At 37.4% G+C, this 19,393-nt stretch overlaps 1 protein-coding gene across 2 annotated transcripts in view; it reads left to right on the forward strand.

The window, feature by feature from the left end:
• The first annotated feature begins 486 nt into the window (after positions 1 to 486).
• Positions 487 to 19,393, forward strand: part of PNPT1 (polyribonucleotide nucleotidyltransferase 1) — a 32,938-nt gene continuing 14,031 nt past the window's right edge. For both annotated transcript variants that reach the window (XM_026696049.2, XM_087930439.1), the window contains exons 1-18: positions 487 to 882; positions 1,473 to 1,533; positions 1,670 to 1,744; positions 2,292 to 2,397; positions 3,593 to 3,642; positions 4,332 to 4,395; positions 4,491 to 4,538; positions 5,052 to 5,165; positions 6,300 to 6,486; positions 9,304 to 9,355; positions 10,332 to 10,389; positions 11,358 to 11,454; positions 11,865 to 11,967; positions 12,758 to 12,828; positions 14,932 to 14,968; positions 16,336 to 16,402; positions 16,483 to 16,572; positions 17,186 to 17,239. In XM_026696049.2, coding sequence (XP_026551834.1) covers positions 680 to 882; positions 1,473 to 1,533; positions 1,670 to 1,744; positions 2,292 to 2,397; positions 3,593 to 3,642; positions 4,332 to 4,395; positions 4,491 to 4,538; positions 5,052 to 5,165; positions 6,300 to 6,486; positions 9,304 to 9,355; positions 10,332 to 10,389; positions 11,358 to 11,454; positions 11,865 to 11,967; positions 12,758 to 12,828; positions 14,932 to 14,968; positions 16,336 to 16,402; positions 16,483 to 16,572; positions 17,186 to 17,239 — 1,537 coding nt within the window. In that variant the 5' untranslated portion in view covers positions 487 to 679. The remainder of the gene's footprint in view (positions 883 to 1,472; positions 1,534 to 1,669; positions 1,745 to 2,291; positions 2,398 to 3,592; positions 3,643 to 4,331; positions 4,396 to 4,490; positions 4,539 to 5,051; positions 5,166 to 6,299; positions 6,487 to 9,303; positions 9,356 to 10,331; positions 10,390 to 11,357; positions 11,455 to 11,864; positions 11,968 to 12,757; positions 12,829 to 14,931; positions 14,969 to 16,335; positions 16,403 to 16,482; positions 16,573 to 17,185; positions 17,240 to 19,393) is intronic.

The raw sequence follows: 19,393 nt of genomic DNA on the forward strand, positions 1-19,393 counted from the left end.
ACAAAGACAAATCACTTCTAAAATCTCTCTCGCATCCGAATTGGAGACTTTCTGAGTAACATTTTAGGTTGGAAAATGGGATTGAGCTACCTGGTACCTCTAAACCAGGGGTCTCCAACAAAGCTGGCTGAGGAATTCTGGGAGTTGAAGTCCACAAGTCTTAAAGTTACCAAGGTTGGAGACCCCTGCTCTAAATGAACCTTGGCTTAGATATTAGACCAGGTGTCTGGTAGCAAATCACTTCTAAAATCTTTCTCTCACACGTGGTCTCCATATCTAATCCGGGATTCATTTAAAGGTGCCAAATAGGTCAATCCCGTCTTCCAACCTAAAATGTTACTCAAAAAGGCTCCAACTCGGATTCTGTCCAGCCTCCCCGTAACAGGAAAAGCGCAAGAGAAATTCGCTCGAGTAGAAACTTTTAAAACTGCGATGAAACTCCCACCGCTAGAGGGCGAGCGACCACCTCTTCGCTGTCCTTTCTCCCTTCTGGGAATCGAAACTGAACCGCGGGAAGCGCCCGTCTCCATCTGTCCCTTTCTTTCCATTCTTCAACTCCTCCAGCTAACCCCCGCACGTGCGTGCCATAACAGCCAATGGCACCCGAGTTTGTTGCGCAGAGCCAATCAGCTGTATCTTAATGTGAAGCAAGCGCCTTGCCGGGTGATTCTTAGCGTTAATGGCTGCTTGCTGTGCTGCTTGCCGTTCGTGGCTGAGATGGAGGACGAAGTCGGTGGGGAGTGCTGTGATAGCCGCTTCCCGCGAAGTAGGCCCTACGGGTCTTCGGTTGAAGGGGCCCGGCTGCCTTCGCCTTATGCGGTTGAGTTCGACCACAGGCTCTTCTGCCACCACGATAGCGACGACTGTGGATGTTGGAAGCAAGTAAGAAAAGACGGGAGGGCTTGCGTCCTAATCAAGGGAAGGGATCTCTTTTTTCTCCCAGGAGGAAGATACGCGCGGGGATGATAACCCAACCCCCCCCCCCATAATCTTTCCAAAGCATAATTAATTTTCGGAGTATCTCAAGTAGTTCTGACCACGTGCAGGTTGATCTCCTCCCTGAGTTGTTTGTGTGTGTGTGTGTGTGTTTTAATTTTAGTTATGCAGAATTACTTATGGCTGGATTGGAGCACAGTATATGTTGTCCTGCCATTTTGAAATAGCAGTAGCATTTAGACACAGCCCTCTCTAAGCAGTTTTACAGAGTCAGCATATGGCCCCCAACAATCCTCATTTTACCAACCTGGGAAGAATGAAAGGCTGAGTCAACCTTGAGCCTGTGAGATTCAAACTGCCAAATTGCAGACAGCCAGCAGAAGTAGCCTGCAGTACTGCATTCTAACCACTGCGCCACCATGGTTTTTAAATTCTCTATGGCATTCAGTATTTTCTATAGAATTAGATGTTGGATTGAGGTGAATGAATTCTAAGATTAACTAAGCATAAACATGTTTATGTGCTTTCTTTTCTAGGAAATTAGAAATATCTTCAGGAAAACTAGCCAGATTTGCCGATGGTTGTGCTGTGGTTAAGGTATACTTTTGGTCATACCTTTGAAAAGTTTGTGGGCTGGTTTTTCCCCTCAATTTTTATCCTTAAAATATAATGGATCCTGTGAATAGAGCTAGCGTGATTAATCTCTGTTTCTTCTGTTTTTTGTATGCTTAAGTTAGGTGAAACAGCAGTGATGGTGACAGCGGTCAGTAAAACAAAAACTTCTCAATCTCAGTTCCTGCCTTTGGTGGTATGTATGTTAATAAATTCTAAAATATTATATACCAAGCATAATACTACAGATAGTCCTTAACTTACAACCACAATTGAGCCCAAAATATATGTTGCTAAGTGAGGAATTTCTTAAGTGAGTTTTGCTGCATTTTATGACTTTTTTTGCCATGATGAATCTTGCATCCTCATTGACTTTGCTTGTCAGAAGGTCACAAAAGGGGATTACATAATCTCGGGAAACTACAACTGTCATCAATATGAACTATTTGTCAAGTATTCAAATGTAAATCACATGATCATGGGGATGCTGCAGTGATCATAAGTGTAAAACGGTCATAACTTTTCAGTGCAGTTATAACTTCAAATGGTCACTAAACAGTTGTAGATCAAGGACTACTTGTATAACTTTTGGTCATAATGCAGAACAGTTGTCAAAGATTTTTAGATGCTGCATTGAAAAAATTGTTCTGAATAGACCAGATAAACTGAAATGTTTATTCCTGATTCATTACATAAAGTGTCACCTTGTCTTAAAAATTCAAAACAAAATGCTTCTTACATAGGTTGACTATCGGCAAAAGGGTGCTGCTGTAGGAAGAATACCTACCAATTACTTGAGAAGAGAACTGGGTGTTACAGATCATGAAATTCTTACAAGCAGATTAATAGGTATGCAGTATAAACATCAGGTATTTTTTTTATAAGTCTTGGTTTTCTTTAAAAGACAAGTTGTAGAGACAGTTCTGAATTGGTTCATATTCAGTTCATTATATATCTTGTGAAATGGTTGGCCATATAAATTTGATTAGGTGCAGAGTAAGTATATTTGTTTATTAATGTAACATTGGGGCATCTGTTTAAGAGAACTATATATGTTTTAGAACAAATGCTTATGGATGGATAGCTAATTATTTTCTACTGTAAGGTTTGGTAGGTAATGGTCAGAACAAACTAATACTGGTACATTTTGCCTGGCATACTATTACTACATATCCTGTCACTGGATGGTGAAATGGGTGACAAATTTAATAAATAGCATAATTCAGTTACAGTGGCAATTTGAATTTAAAACCACTGATATTTTCATTTGATAAAAATTTAGTCATGTACTTTCTCCAAATGAGAGGGAGACTAGCCAGAGGATGAAAAGAAAAAGACTGGAGGAGAAGAAAGAGGGAACTTTATTTTTCTTTTCCTCGCATGGTCCCTCCTATTCTGTTGTGCCTTTCCTGCCTTCCATACTAAAAGCATAAGGGCTGTTTTTGGAAGGGAGGTGGAAGAAGTTGGCACTATGTAGCAGCAGCCAGATATTTGGAAAAAGCAACCACCACCCCATGCTTCTTTGCTGGACATGGGGCACTTTTGCAAACTATTCCAGCAAATTCCTGTTGCTCCTAAGTAGGTGCGCATGTGGAGTTTTTTAGCATACTTGATTTTGGCCGGTGGAATCTGCATCAGAGCAGAGAAACAGCAACAAGATAAGGAGCATGGGGTGCCTTAGGAGGGTGTGTGAGGCCCAGTCCATGCTGCGGATGCATCTGTGCTCTGACAGAAATTTGATCATGTGGCTGTAAGGATGGTGAAATGGTCAAAGGGTGAAAAAATGGTCGTCACTTTTTCAGTGCCTCTGTAAGTTTAAACAATCATTAAATGAATGGTTGTAAATGGTTGTGAAGATCCACATATAGTGGATCATAAAAATAGTTGCAACCAGCCTATTTCTGGAAAACTCTTGATTAAAATAAGAAAAATTATTATAAAAGCCATATTGCAAGGTTGCTACCTTTATAGATGATCTGAACATATTTAAATAAATTGATTTTCTGGGGTTTTTTATACAACATCTTCAAAATATCTTTTGCAGATCGATCAATTCGACCACTTTTTCCAGCAGGCTATTATTATGATACACAGGTAGGCTACTTCGGTCACTTCTAATTTTCTGTCTAGTTACCAGTGCAATATTGGGGCTAAATAGCTACTTACTAATGTAGAATCCAATTTGTTTTTCTGTTAGAGAACTACTTTTTTTGCTGGAAGTGGCAAGGAACAATTTCCTTTTCTTTGTGCCTTCTAAACCTTTGGAAATTTAGTGGATTGTTTATGCATTCCCAAACCAATTTCAGTTTAAAGGAGCATTTTTCTTTAACATGCTTCCTATTTCAGAACAGCATAGATACATCAGGGAAAGGAAAGAAGAAATAAGCCTAATCATAAGAGTGAAAATATGCAGCATTTTATCCTAGTTTATTGTGTTTTGGACAGTATCAATGTTGTTAGTAAAACCTGATTTTCCTCTAAGAAAAAGTACTTGAAATTATCTGCTTATTTCTCCATCTTTGCTGAATGTTGCTTTAATGTTTTTACAATTTATGTAATATTTCTGCATATCATTTGGGTTGTCAACTAATACAAAAGTTGTGTTTATGTTCTCAAACAATATGTCTCTAACTTGTTTAAAGTATCCCTTATACATTTTCCCACAAATGCATTAAACAACCAAAGAGGCATGATACATTCTTGCTCAGTGTTGAACCATTTGCCAGGTTATTGAAATTTAATACTGTTAACTAAAAATGTATTACTTGTTTTTTTTCTGTTAGATCATTTGTAATCTTTTAGCTGTAGATGATAGCTACAGTCCTGAGGTGCAGGCAATTAATGCAGGTAATGAATTTTTTAAATCTTTTTTTCCCTGTAGAATAGATAGACATAGTGAAATACCATAAGCAGTTTCAAATAATAAACCTTACTGTTTTTAGCTTCCGCAGCTCTTGCATTATCAGACATTCCATGGAATGGACCTATTGGTGAGTACAGATGATAATTTAAACTATTATTTAGTTTTTTAAAAATATACCAGATATATTTCTTTTATTAAATTTTGGGAGTCACAGTCAAAGTTCATGACTGCTTCCAGTCCTAGCATTTGAGATTATGTTTCCCCATTCTAAATTATCATACATCTGATTGTAAACAAGTGCCAGAGATGCACCAGGGAAGTAACTTTTCTCATATGTTATATTCACTGTTGTTCTGATATCCTCTCGTTTAAGCAAGGACAAATTTTCCCTTATTTCCTTTCCTTCCTTTGCTGAATTAGACACAAGCACACTGGGAATTGTTTTTGTGATGTAGCTTTTAAAATATTTGCTCAATAAAGAAATTCTTTTAAACAGCAAATTTGATAAGTAGTACATCTAAGGTATATTTTTGTGGTTCAAAAACATTGAAAAGGTTCACAAATAATTGATTTTATTGTTTGATTGGCATTTGATTTGCATAACTGATGAAATATCTTAATTTATGGAGTACCTTCTTAGGAGCTGTAAGAGTTGGAATGATTGATGGAGAAGTTGTTATTAATCCCACTCGAAAAGAAATGTCTTCTAGTACTTTGAATTTAGTGGTTTCTGGAGCCCCTCGGAACCATATCGGTAAGTGGTTCAGAAATGCATATAGAGGTAGTTCCTAACTTGAAACTGGTTAATTAATGAATATTTGGACTTATGAGAACCTCAGAAATGCTTTATGGCCTCTAAAGCACTTCTAGATGTCATAAAATCTCTTCCTCCCCACTTCTCTTCCCCACCCCATCCCACCCCCACGTGCACACCACATAACTACATTTTGGTCACCAACTGACTTACATTCATAGTCTTTAACAACCACATGATTCACTTAACAATTACATCATGGTTTGGACATACAACCACATGATTTGCTTCATGTCCACCATAAAAAGAGTAATAAAATCAGGTCCAGCAATATACATATCTTGATTTATAACTGTCACAATTTATAACTGAAATTCTGGTCCCAATTGTGGTAAGTTGAGGACTACCTACCTTTGATTAAAAATAGACTGAACAATTTTACTTCTACATGGAAATCACTTTTGGACTTTTTGACAGAAACTGAAAGAAATGAAATTTTGTTTTTGGAAATTATAATCCCATATTAGAATTATATGATAGAAATAATGTGTATTTTGAATTGTAGTGCAGAGTAGAGGTATGTGTACTACAATTTGCACCATCTGAAATTTCTGGGTGTTCTTCAATGGCAGCCCCATGTGTTACAGTAATGTGGAAGGCAACTAGGACATGAGTGACTTGAGTGTAGGGCCTTGTAATCCAGGAATGGACACAGCTGGTGCACCATATACATTCATTAAATAAAGATGGGCAGCCATATAGATTCATTAAATAAAATAATACTTCTGAGTCACAAAAATCTTGCAAGGAAGCTAGCTATCTGAAGTGTGGACTTAAGCATTTTTTGCTGATATTTATTGCTTTTTCCCAGTGACTCAGTTTAACTTGTAGTTATTTGAGGAAAGTTCTAAAGTAGTGTTTCCAAACTAAAGCAGAAAAAGCTAAGTGATAGGATAGGATAGATTTCTTTACAGCAAAGCAGTCAAGTCTTCATATGTGTGAATTTTAATCCATTGTCCCATTTGTATAATATAGGCTGGCCATTTCCTTTTCATAGACATTTTGTTGACAGCTAATGTATTTCAAATTGAAGGCTATTGGAATTATTAACAACTTCTCAATTTTATTCAATAGTTATGCTGGAAGCTGCAGCCGACAACATCCTGCAACAGGATTTCTGCCATGCCATCAAAGTAGGTTTGAAGCATACTCAGCAGATTATTCAAGGCATACAGCAGCTGGTAAGAGAGAAAGGAGTCAAAAAGAGAACTGACCAGAAGTTATTCACTACCCCTGAAGAGATTGTGAAATATGCACAACAGTAAGTGTGGACACCAGCATCTAGAGAACCTTAATTGAATGTGTATTGGCTTCTTGTATTCTTTTTTACTTAAAAACTATAGCTACGTACATAATTGTTACACACATATTCCAAACATGCTGCCTAGTGTCAAATGACTGAAGTGGCACAAAAATATTATTCTTTTTTCAAATCCTGTTTTATACAGGTAGTCCACAACTTACAATAGTTTGTTTAGTGAATGTTCGAAGTTATTACTGAAAAAAGTTACTTATGACAATTTTTCATATTTATAACTATTGCAGCATCTCTGCAGTCATGTGATTAAAATTCAAATGCTTGGCAACTGACTAATACTTACCACAGATGCAGTGTTCCAGGGTCATATGATCACTTTTTGTGATCTTCTGACAAAGTCAGTGGGGAAACAAGAGTCAATTAACAACCATGTCACTAACTTTACTGTAGGGATTCACTTAACTCTGACAAAAAAGATCATAAATAGGACAATACTCACTTAACAGAAATGTTGGGCTCAGCTATGATTGTAATTCGAGGACCACCTGTATATGAATACCGTGTTTCTCATAAAATAAGGCCGGGTCTTATATTTTTTTGAGCCCCCAAAAAACGACTAGGCCGTCTTTTCGGGGGTGACTTAATGCCCCCCCTTGCATCCTCATCTAGAGCACCCCGCAGGCAGCCTCGCCACCAGCCGCTCCTAATGGGTGATCATGGCGAAGCGCAGAGATCTCCCTACTCCCACCAAACACCTTCGTTGTAGACCCAAGACCTTTGGCACCCGCCACTGTTGCTTTCCCTTCTGCCCATTCCGCCGCCACATTTGGAGCTGCCGCTTCCATGTTTGGAGTGCCGCTGCCATTTGGAGCACGTTTGGAGCTGCCGCTTCCGTGTTTGGAGTGCCGCCGCCATTTGGAGCACCGCTGTCATGTTTGGAACTGCCACTTCCGCGTTTGGAGCTGCCGCTGTGTTTGGACTGGCGGTGGTGCTCCAAATGGCGGTGGCGCTCCAAACAGCGGCAGTGCTCCAAACATGGAAGCGGCAGCTCCAAATGCAGACATGGCAGCTCCAAATGCAGAAGCGGCAGCTCCAAACAGCAGCAGCGCTCCAAACGTGGAAGCGGCAGCTCCAAATGCAGAAGCGGCATGGGCAGAAGGGAAATCAACAGTGGCAGGCGCTGAAGGTCTTGGGTCTGCTGCAAAGGTGCTTGGCAGGAGTAGGGAGCTCTCCGTGCTCTGCCATGATCGCCCATTAGGAGCAGCTGGTGGTGAGGAATTGCTGCCCGCGGGGCGCTCCTAACGTCAAGTCCCCCCGCCCTTCCCCCCATTTTGCATGTTTTAAAATAGGCCTAAATTTGGGGGGAGGGGCTTAATTTCATTTTATGCCTAGAAAACATGCTGGGTCTTCCTATTGGGGGAGGTCATATTGTTGGAGAAACACGGTACTGAATTAACAAACAGGTAGAACTGGATAGGTTAAATTCTGAAGATGTAAAATTTGCAGAAATGTTACAGGTATGAAAGAGAAAAAATGTTTCAATGAAAAACAAACTTAGAAGAAAATGAAAGTACATGTAGTGTTTAATATATTACTACATCATACAAGCTCCTTTTAATTTTTTTTAGTAAAGCAGGTACTTTATAGGGTTGTAAAACGTATACCATTAATGTTCTTTCAGTTAAATTAATCACATTCTTGATAAAAACATTTTCAAGGATGTCCTAACACCTATGAGATTATGTTAAGTCGGATAACTAGTGGTAGCACTTTTGTGCTCAGAGTTCTACTTGGTCTCCTAGCCTGAAGTTGATTCTACCAAATCTACATTCTTTTTTGCTAATATTCCTTTATTCCCCCAAACCAGTTTAGATACCGATTTGTGACTTTGGAAATATTTAAAAACATGCTTAGAAATGTGGAGCAGAGGGCTGCTTAGAGCAGCAGTCCCCATCCTTAATGGTTTGGCCTGGCGGGGCGGGAGAGGGAAATTAGCCTGCCACTTGTGCAAGTTGTGCTGCGCACACTGTCCTCCTGGTCGTGCAAGTTGAGTTATGCACACGTGTGCATAACATGTGCGACGCACGTGCACAGTTCCAAACAGGTCAGGTCCCAGTAGTGGACCGCAGGCCAGGAATTGGGGACCCATGGCTTAGAGTATACTGCACCTGAAAGTTGTTATCAAAACCAGTTCATTTACTTAAATGTCTGTCCTGGCCTCTTTCCTAATTTCAAAGGATGAAGCTAACATTCTAAATTGTGTCCTCAACATTGGGAAGATTTTGTTTGCTAAATTGATATTTTTTGGACTTCAAATACATATAATAGATGTTATTAGTCTTCATTTTGTGCTTAGGTATTTGGATACTTGCTGGATTATTCTACAGGAAAACTGATTAAATAGATTGATGATGAGATAGGGTGCTTGGTAAATTTGCCATTATTAAATGGCAAATGGGTCTTTTTGAGACCAAAGCACATAAGAAAATCTACTCGATACTGAATACTCATTTTGAGTGGAAGTAGCATACATAATCTAGACTGCTTTACTAAATGTGTAAATGTACTAAATGACTGGCAGGTGCACACCGTACAATTTTTGAGATGAAGTTTGTTATCACCTGCAATTAAATAAGATTCACTTCAGAATATTTTGTAAATTAAAAGCAAACTTCACTAAACCAAAGTTTTTTTAGGTTTGAGGGCTTACTCTTTCAAAGCTGAAAGAAAATTCAACATATACAATATGAATTTATTAAAGTATGAACTTACTACATTGTTTCCTTATTTTTCCACACTTCTTCCTCCACCTCTGCAAAGACTTGCATCTGAAAAAGTCACAGCAGTATTTTCAGACTTCACACATGATAAAGTAAGTATTTGCATTCATATAATCAGTTGCAGCAGAGTCCCTTCCAGATTTTTTTTGGGCATCCCAGTAGGATTATGTACTGATCTTGATACAAGAGTCAAAAGATGATTCAAAACACAGAATCACTGGGAGTTGGGCAGTGTAAAAATTGAATTGGTATAACATCTGGCAGCAATTCTTTAGCAAAGCCGCATGTAGCAGCAAGAATTTAAGATCTATGTTTATGAGAAAAGAAAGTATTAACAAATGGGTAAAGTATTAGTTCACTTTTCTTATGAAGGAGGACTACTCCCACCTATAAATGTCAATGGGTCCTAGGCTATGGTCCATGGACCACTGTTGTCTGCAAAGATACTCCAAGTTATCCATAGTCTATTTACCATATAAATTTAATAAATAAAATTAAAAACAAATCCCCCCCACATTATTTTAAAATACCCAAATCTTAGGAGAGTGCAAAATCCATGAATTTTGGCATCCATGGATTCAGCCATTTTTTAATTGCAATTTATTTCTGGTGTCTCATAATATTGTTAGATACTTAATCATGATTGTAGTTAATGGTTTACTGACTCTTGACTCAAAAGCTTGCAATAATACCCTAGTCCACATCAAAGATCAGAAACTCTTAGTCCATCTGCAATAAGTTTAAAGTAATTATAAAATTTGCATCTAGTTTTTTTTTATCCTGAACATGGTTTCTTGTACATGAGAAATTTCCTGCCACTCTTAGATATTCCTCTAGTGAAAACATGAAAATGACTTTTCTATGTCTGCTACAGGCTTTAGAACTGCTTGCAAATGAAGTAGTGTTTTCTGCGTCTGTATTATTCTTCATCAAGACATTTAAGATTGTGATGTGATTTTGAACTGGTGGATTCTGTTCTTAATTTGTATATATCTTTTGTCATCTTGAGCACTATTGATGAAAGGTAAAAGATAAATTTAATAAATACATAGATATTTTGCATTCTAGATTTCAAGAGATGAAGCTATCAACAAAATCAGGCTTGAAACAGAAGAACAGTTAAAAGGTCAGATGTACTAAAAAATTGTTCTACAATGTGCATGCATATTACGAAATATATTTTGGAGAGACTTCTACGTCTTGGCAGGAAAAAAAAGACACATGTTCTTTTTCAGAGATATGGCATTAACCTAAAGGTAATCCAGATTTTACTAAAGTGGTAAACTAATGTCTGAACAATGTCATCCTTCAGACTACAGGATTAGACTGATTGTTCTTATTCCTTGGGTGTAAAAAAATCTAGGATGTGAGAAAGAAGATGAATATTCTATTTTTGTTATGTCTGGACTTTTTCTCTTTGTACAGTGTGTGTGTGTGTGTGTGTGTGTGTGTGTGTAGTATATACAATATGGTATATACCCGTGATGGTGAACCTATGGCACACATGCCACAGGTGGCATGCAGAGCCATTAGTGCTGGCATGCGAGCCACAGGCAAACTTACCTCACTGCACATGCGCGCGCCTCACAGCTCTTTTTGGGCTGGGTTGAGGCCTTTTCCGGCCTCTCGGAGGCTTGAAAAAAGCCTCTGCAGGCCAAATAGGCCCATTTTGTCACTTCCTGTAATATCGGAAGTGGGCCTATTCAGCCTACAGAGGCTTTTTTCAAGCCTCTGGGAGGCAGAACCAGCCGAAAATCAGATGTGAGGCCTGGTTTGAGGCCTTTTTCGGCCTCCCAGAGGCGGATTGCACGTGCATGCTCAGGGGGCATGGGGGAGCATGCATTGCCTTCTGGGTGCTGGTGTGCGAGTGCCAGTGCACGCACAATTTTTGGCACAGGAGCCCAAAAAGGCTTCTATGGACACCTTACATGGATGTTGATAGAGAAACATCTTTTTTCCCCCTGTTTGCTTTCATTTCTACAAAGCTGTTCTCTTCGAACAGCTGAAAGAAAAAGATATAAAATCATGCTGATTATTTTGTTGCTAAAATGGATGCTGTTCACTAAATTTTTTTTCTTCTATGTTAACTTCTAGAAAAGTTTCCGGGAGCTGATTCTTATGAAATCACGGAATCATTTAATGTTGTTGCCAAGGAAATCTTTAGAAATCTTATCATCAATGAATACCGAAGGTAAATGTGGAACCGACTGTAATTAAGTGGAGTTATTTTCAAATAATGATAATGGAAGGCAAAACGTGGGATAGTTTTTGAAACAACTCATGCCTCATACATGAGCCAATAAGAATAGAATCCCTAACAGGAAAATATGTGCATGATGAACAAAACAATGACAATGTGTTCTAGAAGTTATACTGGATTAAAAACTTTTAAAAATAAGTGTCAATGGATTGATTTGGTCTGAGCTGTTAACCTATTTTAGTAGGACCTATATTACACCAATATGTACACTTCAGTGAAATAAACCTGCTCCTATCAGGTAACTGCTATTGGATTTAAATCACAGGATGAATTCTGTATTTCAGTTGGTGAAGGAAGACTTTGGAAAGAAAAATTATTTCTTTTTAACTTTATTTTTCTAGATGTGATGGTAGAGATTTCAATACACTGAGAAATATCACTTGTGAAGTGGACTTGTTTAAAACTTTGCATGGTTCAGCTTTATTTCAAAGGGGACAAACACAGGTACTCACTTCTGTTTTTGAATATTATGAATTTTAAAAATGCTTTAATGTTCCATTTTTAAAAAATATTTATTTCTGCTTGTTGGCTTGGCTGATATTCTGGCAAAACATTACAAAGGGATATATATAATCAGCAGCAAAACTCAAGCTTTATATGAAAAAGTTCAAGATTTAAAGGTTTATCATCATCATCTCATGCTCAGGGACTCGGGAAGATGTATACACAAGTCTATTTCTTAGAGGGGGGAAAAATCTTACAATGCAAATAGCGGTATATTGTTAGTATGCAATTAAAACCAAATTTATGATTTTAAGTGCCTACAATACTTTGAAATAAGTTGATTGCTACTCTGTAAAATTATCCTTAACTTCCTTTGTGCATCAGAAATTAGAGGGCATTGTTACGTTTTGCATTGCTATTGAAATTGCACTGTATGAGATATGCATGTCAATGAGTGAAAATGTTCTTATAGATGAATAGTTAAAATAGCACTATGTGTGATCAGATTTCTTGATCTTAAACTGGGAGAAAGAGTAAAGACTTTTGTATTTTTTTTCTTCTGAAAAATGTTCAGTTGATTTGTGCATATATTTGATTGAAATTTCTAATATACAGTGTTTATACTTGTAGTATAATTTTAAACAAGTACAGCTCAGAAACATTTGAAATAAAGGTAAACATAATTTCAGAGTTTCTGAAGCATTTTATGTTACTATCATTTTTATTTTATAGGGAATTTAATTTCCTTGAGAAATTTTTTATAATAACATTTCTTTTGGGCTTATTTTAGGTCCTCTGCACAGTCACATTTGATTCATTAGAATCAAGTATTAAATCTGATCTTATCACAACAGTAGCCAGGTATGTGCCATTGTATATTTTCCTTTCACCTTCTTAACACTGCCAGCTTAGCCTGGTTTTTGCTCTTTGCTGGATCATAATTATAAATTGATTATAAATTGCTTATACAGATAGTCCTCACTTAACAACCATGAATGGGGCAGTGAGCGCCCATGATGCTTGCGCAACTGGAGCCACAAGTGCCTGCAATGCTCACGCAAGTGAGGGCCTGAGCAGTTGTGACACTCGCACAAGTGAGGCCCTGAGCGCCTATGCGCACCAGCCCGCCACTCATGCGGCCCGGTTGCGAATAAACCACGGACCAGTAATGGGCTGCAGCCCACAGGTTGGGGACCCCTAAATTATATCGTTTACAAACTATGGGAACTGGCTTTTCACATCATCTTAATTTATAATATAGGTAGTCCTTGACAAAGGACCATAATTGGAACCAGAATTTCTATTGATAAGCAAGATGGTTGTTAAGTGAGTTGTGCTCAATCTTAACACCCTTTTGCCATGGTTGTTAAATAAATCACTGCAGTCATTAAGTAAATACAACATCCCCATTGACTTTGCTTGTCAGAAGCCAGCTGGGAAAGTCACAAAGGGTGACCTGGGATGTTGCAGTCATCATAAATACATGTCAGTTGCCAACACCCAGTTTACTGTGAGGATGCTGCAACAGTTGTAAGTGTGAGAACCAGTTGTCACTTTTTTCAGTGCCATTGTCTTAATTTATAAACTAAGAATTTTGGTTTAGTGTAGGACAATGGTTTATGGTACTTGGATACATATATGTTTCCAGCATTTTTGTTCCTACAAGCTTCCATATCCCTTCTAACAATATTTTTATTTTAAATGAAAAGTTGCAACCAAAATGTCATTCCTTAGAACAGGAGTGTCAGACTTGCAGCCTGTCACGCACTGGCCACACCCACGCCTGGTTTAGTGAAGGGGGGGGAGTCATGATATGTCACATGACGATATGGTGACGACGCAAGTTTGACTCCCCTGCCCTAGAATAATTGTATTTATAAGAATGCTTCTAAGCATAATATGAGCTTCCTGGACATTGATATAAAATAAAAGTGGATTCATCGCAGCCCAGTGCTTTCTTCGTAAATTTTCTTAAGAGAAAATGTTGGGTTAGAAACCAGCATTCTAGAAGGGAAGATGATGGACAATTTCTCTTTTTTTATACAAATTATTTTTCTATGATGGGCTGGGCTAGTCATTTTTGTGAATAAGCAAACCACCTTGTGAGAGTGTCAGAACTGTTCACTATCTTAAGAAAATGTGACTAAAATATCAACTCAGACACACAATGTCAACTCATAAAACATTTTGTGTACACATTTTATAGTTGTCAACAGAAAGTGGGAGGAGTTTCAAAGAGCAGGCAGCAGTATGGAAACGAAAGTACATTCCATTCATATTTTCTTCAGAGACTGATTAGATTACTGAAGCTTTTGCCTCAGCAAAAATCTAATTGGAGAGCATGATTGATGACTCTTGGCTATGGACATGTTTCGTTGGATGATACACCCTGAGGGGTGGGAGGGAAAGCAGGATCAAGGGTGACAGTGAATTACGTATCTCAGAGTTGGCTACGCCCAGGCTAATGCTGGAATGTTAACTTCTAATAAATCCTTTTTAGTTTTGGGAGTATGGCTCGAGGCTCATGATTTAATTGGAGTAACTGCCAGAATCCTGACACACAGTGTGTAAAACCACTTCTTCAGACTATTTCCTATTAAAGATAGATCAAGCTTAGGCAGATTTAGTTTTAAAAATATAGCTTTGTACTGGCTCTCATCAGATTAGTTTCTGAGTTCTGAAAAGAGGTTGGTTTAATCAGAAAAAGGGCTCCATAGTAATGTACTTATTATACATTACTATAGGTAAACTTATTACAAAAAGTCAATTGTTTCTGAAAATTTCAAGGAAATTTATGGCTTGGGAAAGATGCTTGGAAAAATGAGGTTTCTCGTGCCCTAAATCCTGATTGTCATGGTTTGTTTGTGAAAGAGAACAAAGTACTAGTTTTATTTAAATGGTCATGAATTGATTAAATTATATACAGCTTATTAAAATCTATATAACTTTTTATTTCTATTTTAGTGGAATAAAAGAAAAAAACTTTATGCTTCATTATGAGGTATGATATTTTTCTTTGTTTCACTTGAATTTTATTATCTTTGAGATGCCTAATCAATAAAGTTCAGTACTTGAACTTAGGGATGATTCCACATTGCTTTTCTTAAAAGGAAAATTCCTCTATGTCATAAGTTTATTCAGATCTCAAGGGAACTCCAAAGTTTTCTGTGGGAAGACCAGCTGTATTGTAATAACTATGCTCTGACTGTTGTATTTGTTGTGTACTTTTAATACTTGCAGTTGCTAAAAGTATTGTGACATTTTTATGCTTTTTTAATGAGATTTTAATATTTTACATTGCTTTGAGTATTTTAGGAGGAAAAATAATTAATATACGCTGCAAATAACCGCTACCTATAGGGTTCCCACTTAAACAAGTTACATTACTTGGATTTCCATCTAATGTTAAGCCATAAATCACATATTGGGCAAATGTGGGAATTCATTGAGCTGTTTTGAGAAAAGTAGATTATATTTGAATAACAGCAATTAAAAGCTTCCAGTTGAGGCATACAGAGTCAGATAAAGGTAGTCCTCAATTTTCAACAATTAGTTTAATGTCCAAAGTTACAACAGTACTGGAAAAAGTAACTTACAACCATTTTTCACATAACCATTGCAGCATCCCCATGGTCATTTGGTCAAAATTCAGGTGCTTGGCAACTGCCTCATATTTATGACAGTTGCAGTATCCCAGTGATCATCTTTTGCTATCTTCTGGCAAGCAAAGTCAGTTTTAGTTAACAAGTATGTTACTAATTTAACAAATACAGTGATTCACTTAACAACTGTGGCAAGAAAGGTCATAAAATGGAGCAAAACTCACTTAACAAATGTTTTATTTAGCAACAGAAATGGGCTTGGCCATAAGTTGAGGAGTATCTGTTTGACCATTTAGAAGGTGCTTTCTTGTCTACAAATGAAGAATATTTTGTGCCACTGAAAAACGATTACATGATTATTAAAGGGCTTGTATGAAATACCACTTAGGTTGTTCCTAAACAGCATCTGCAGCGTGTGTGTGTGTTTGTTTATATGTAACTATATTGCACAGATTTACAGAGGATGGCAAATAGATGCATATATATTTTGTGTGTGTGTGTGTATAATTATATTTCAAGCAGTAGATACTAGATATTTTTGCAGTTTAACTATTAAGATATAAATGTTATTGGATCATTCTCTTTATATTGAACTGAGAGCCAGGGATTTTTGGGGGGAGGGGGGGAACTGTGAGAATAAATGAACCGCTTAAAATGTGTGAATAATTTTTAAATTCTGAAGAATGCATGTGGTGTAAATTTCTGGCTCTGTATCTTAATATAAATGCTGACTTGGTGTTTTAAAGTGTCTTCCTTCTTTTTGTAGTTCCCTCCATATGCAACTAATGAGATTGGCAGAGTTTCAGGTTCAAATAGGAGAGAACTTGGTCATGGTAAGTAAACCCCTAGGCAACTCAACATTTTTATTGAAGTTAAGTATTCTTTGTATTCATGACATTATTTTTACCTGTAGGTGCACTTGCAGAGAAGGCTTTGAAACCGGTGATTCCAAATAAATTTCCTTTCACAATAAGAGTTACTTCAGAAGTATTAGAATCAAATGGTATTTGCTTTTTTATATATTTTGCTTCAATCTGTTGGTAGCAATCTAGGATTGGGGGAAAGGGATTTGTAGCCTTTTTTTACTCTAATAGAAAATTGCATTGTGATTTTGGTAAAAATAGAGTTCATGAATGTTTAAGACCCTTATACTTCAATTCTTGTTCCAAGGTTTTTTTCAAATTTCTGAAATGTATCAAGAATGACTGTATTGTATTTAGAATGACTGAAGAATCTACATCTAGGAGATAGAAATCAAAAGTTGATAAACAGTTATGAATTTTCTTCATGTTACTGGGAATCATTTGGAGGGGGAAGTTTTCCTCCAAGTCAGTCTTGACTCCTGGTGACTGTCTGGATTATTCCCTATAGTTTTCTTGGCAAAATTTCAATGGTGGTTTGCCATTGCCTGCTTCCAAGCAGTGAGAAAGACTGACCCAAGATCACTCAGCAGGCTTTGTATCTAAGGAGGAACTAGAACTCTATAGAATTCCTTAATGGCTACACCAAATTGGCTCTCACTGCCAGTTTGAAAGCTACTCATTTTTAAATATAGAAAAGTAGTGTTTAATTGACAATGCATTAAGGGATAGCTTACTTACAATTTCTGTCCTCAGGGTCATCATCAATGGCTTCTGCTTGTGGTGGGAGTCTAGCCTTGATGGATGCAGGTATGTTTTTTCTAAGTGTACAAATGTCATATTTTGAATTGATTTATGCAATACAATGCTATAAAAATAGTAAAATTAGAGATACTGGTTTCAGATACAAAAGTCAGGTCTAACTTTTATTCTTGGGTCTAATTCTGGGTAACACAAACTGTTTGCAGGGCAAACTGGAACAGGTTAGAGAAAAAGAATATTAAAAGGGGTGAGTATTTATTTATTAGATTTATAAGAGTGCTCAACTCAAACAGCGTGGTTCCTGTGAAGAGAACTTTAAGAATTTAGGAAGGTTTGGCCCTAATAAGAGAATAAGTGAAATATTTGAAAAGTTGTCACACAGATGATGATTACTTTGTAATCATTCTAGTCCAGGGGTCCTCCACCCCCATTCCACAGCCCAGTACCAGGCCATGGCCTGTTCAGATCCAGGCTATGCCAGTGGTGGGCTGGCGCACCCAAAACATATACAAGTGGCAGGCCAGCACACAGTCCAGTTCCCCTCTCCGCCAATCTGGCTGCCAAGCTGTAAAAGTTGGGGACCGCTGTTCTGGACTGCAGGATATGTATAATGAGGTACGATTATACATACTATATATATACCTGAAATGTAGCAGTTTGGTCCTTTTGATCTCATTGAGTGGAGTCCCTAAATGTTCCCCATCCCCAATTTCTACATGCTTCCCCACTCCGTAGGAAAGTCTACGAGCTATGCTACTCTGATCTACTTTGTTTCAGAGGAAAAAAAAATCTGCATTATTTTACTGGGGAGGAAGAAGGTGGACTTTCTCTGAGCAGTTTAAGTGAGCAGGAAAACATACACCAAGATTGAGGAAATTTTAGGTATGTGAAATAATAAGTTGCACCCCATGAAAAGTTTTTTTCTTTTTTTAACATGTAGACATATCAATTCAAACAATATATAAAGACATAGGAAATGTAACTTAAAAATCTGAATAATTGATTTTGCAATCCTTTATTCAACAAAAAATTGATAGTTATGCTATTTCCTTCAATCGAAAAATACACTCTTGGCTCTAAAACATGCCATCGCCCCCTTTGTTAGAAACATTTTCAGGTAGGCATTTCTATTATATGTCATTCTCTGACATCAACAGGGAGAATTATTCCTCCACTTCATCATGTTGAATTTTTTTCAGATGTGTGATGTTTAAGGGTTTTTTTTTGCATGCATGACCCATTTCAAATCACCTCACAGCATCTCAGTGGAATTTGGATCTGGGCTTTGCTTTCCAGAATCCTCCTTTTTTTTCCAGCCATTCCATTGTGAATTTACTGGAATGTTCAGAATCATTGTAATGTTGCAAGGTTCACTTTTAGTTGAGCTTTAATCTCTCCTGACAGATGGTTTTACATTATCCTCAAGCACCCTCCAATACAATGAATAATTCAGGAGTCCTTGGTGCTGTCTGATCTTGGTTGTTTTCTTGCAGACATTTCATTACCCAAACTAGGTAATATCATAAATGGATAATTCATAAGGATTCTATAATGGTAAGCTGCCCAACCCCTGATGCAGCAAAGCAGCCCCAAATCATAATATTTCACTACCATGTATTACAGTTTGTATCAGGATCCTCTGGTGAAATTCTATCTTTGATTTTCACTAAATAGGCATTCTGGTACTTTGACAAAAAAAACTATCTTTGCCTTGTTTTTCCAGAGCACATTGTTTCAGAAGCCCTGGTCTTTTTGCCTAGGTGTTTATAAGAAAACTTTAGTTTTATCCTAGTATTTTTCTGGACAGCAAAAGTTTTCTCCTTGGCCCACCTTCCTGGTAGATCTAATTTGTGAAGCTACTTTCTAAAGGTAACTTCATGCATTTGGACATCAGTAGTTGTGAGAGCTACCTGTAGGTCAGATGATGAAATTCTGAGGTTCTTAAAAAGATTTCTTTCAGCATCTTGTACAGGAGTATACTCTCAGCCTGAACTTTTGGAATGGCCTAGTCCAAGTAAATTCACAGTTTGAAATCTCCACTTCTAGGGGATCTTCCGGATCGTAGAATGGTTGTTGAAATATTGTTGAAATTAAGATCAAATAACTGTATGTTGAAATACATTGAAAAAGTCAAAAAATTCAGTGGGGTTTTCTTACTTTTTCACATGACTGTAAATAGAGTTAAAAGAGAACAAAGGAAAT

This window comes from Pseudonaja textilis, chromosome 1 (assembly GCF_049901715.1).
Source record: "Pseudonaja textilis isolate UNSWEBS1 chromosome 1, rPseTex1.2, whole genome shotgun sequence".
Lineage (NCBI taxonomy): Eukaryota > Metazoa > Chordata > Lepidosauria > Squamata > Elapidae > Pseudonaja > Pseudonaja textilis.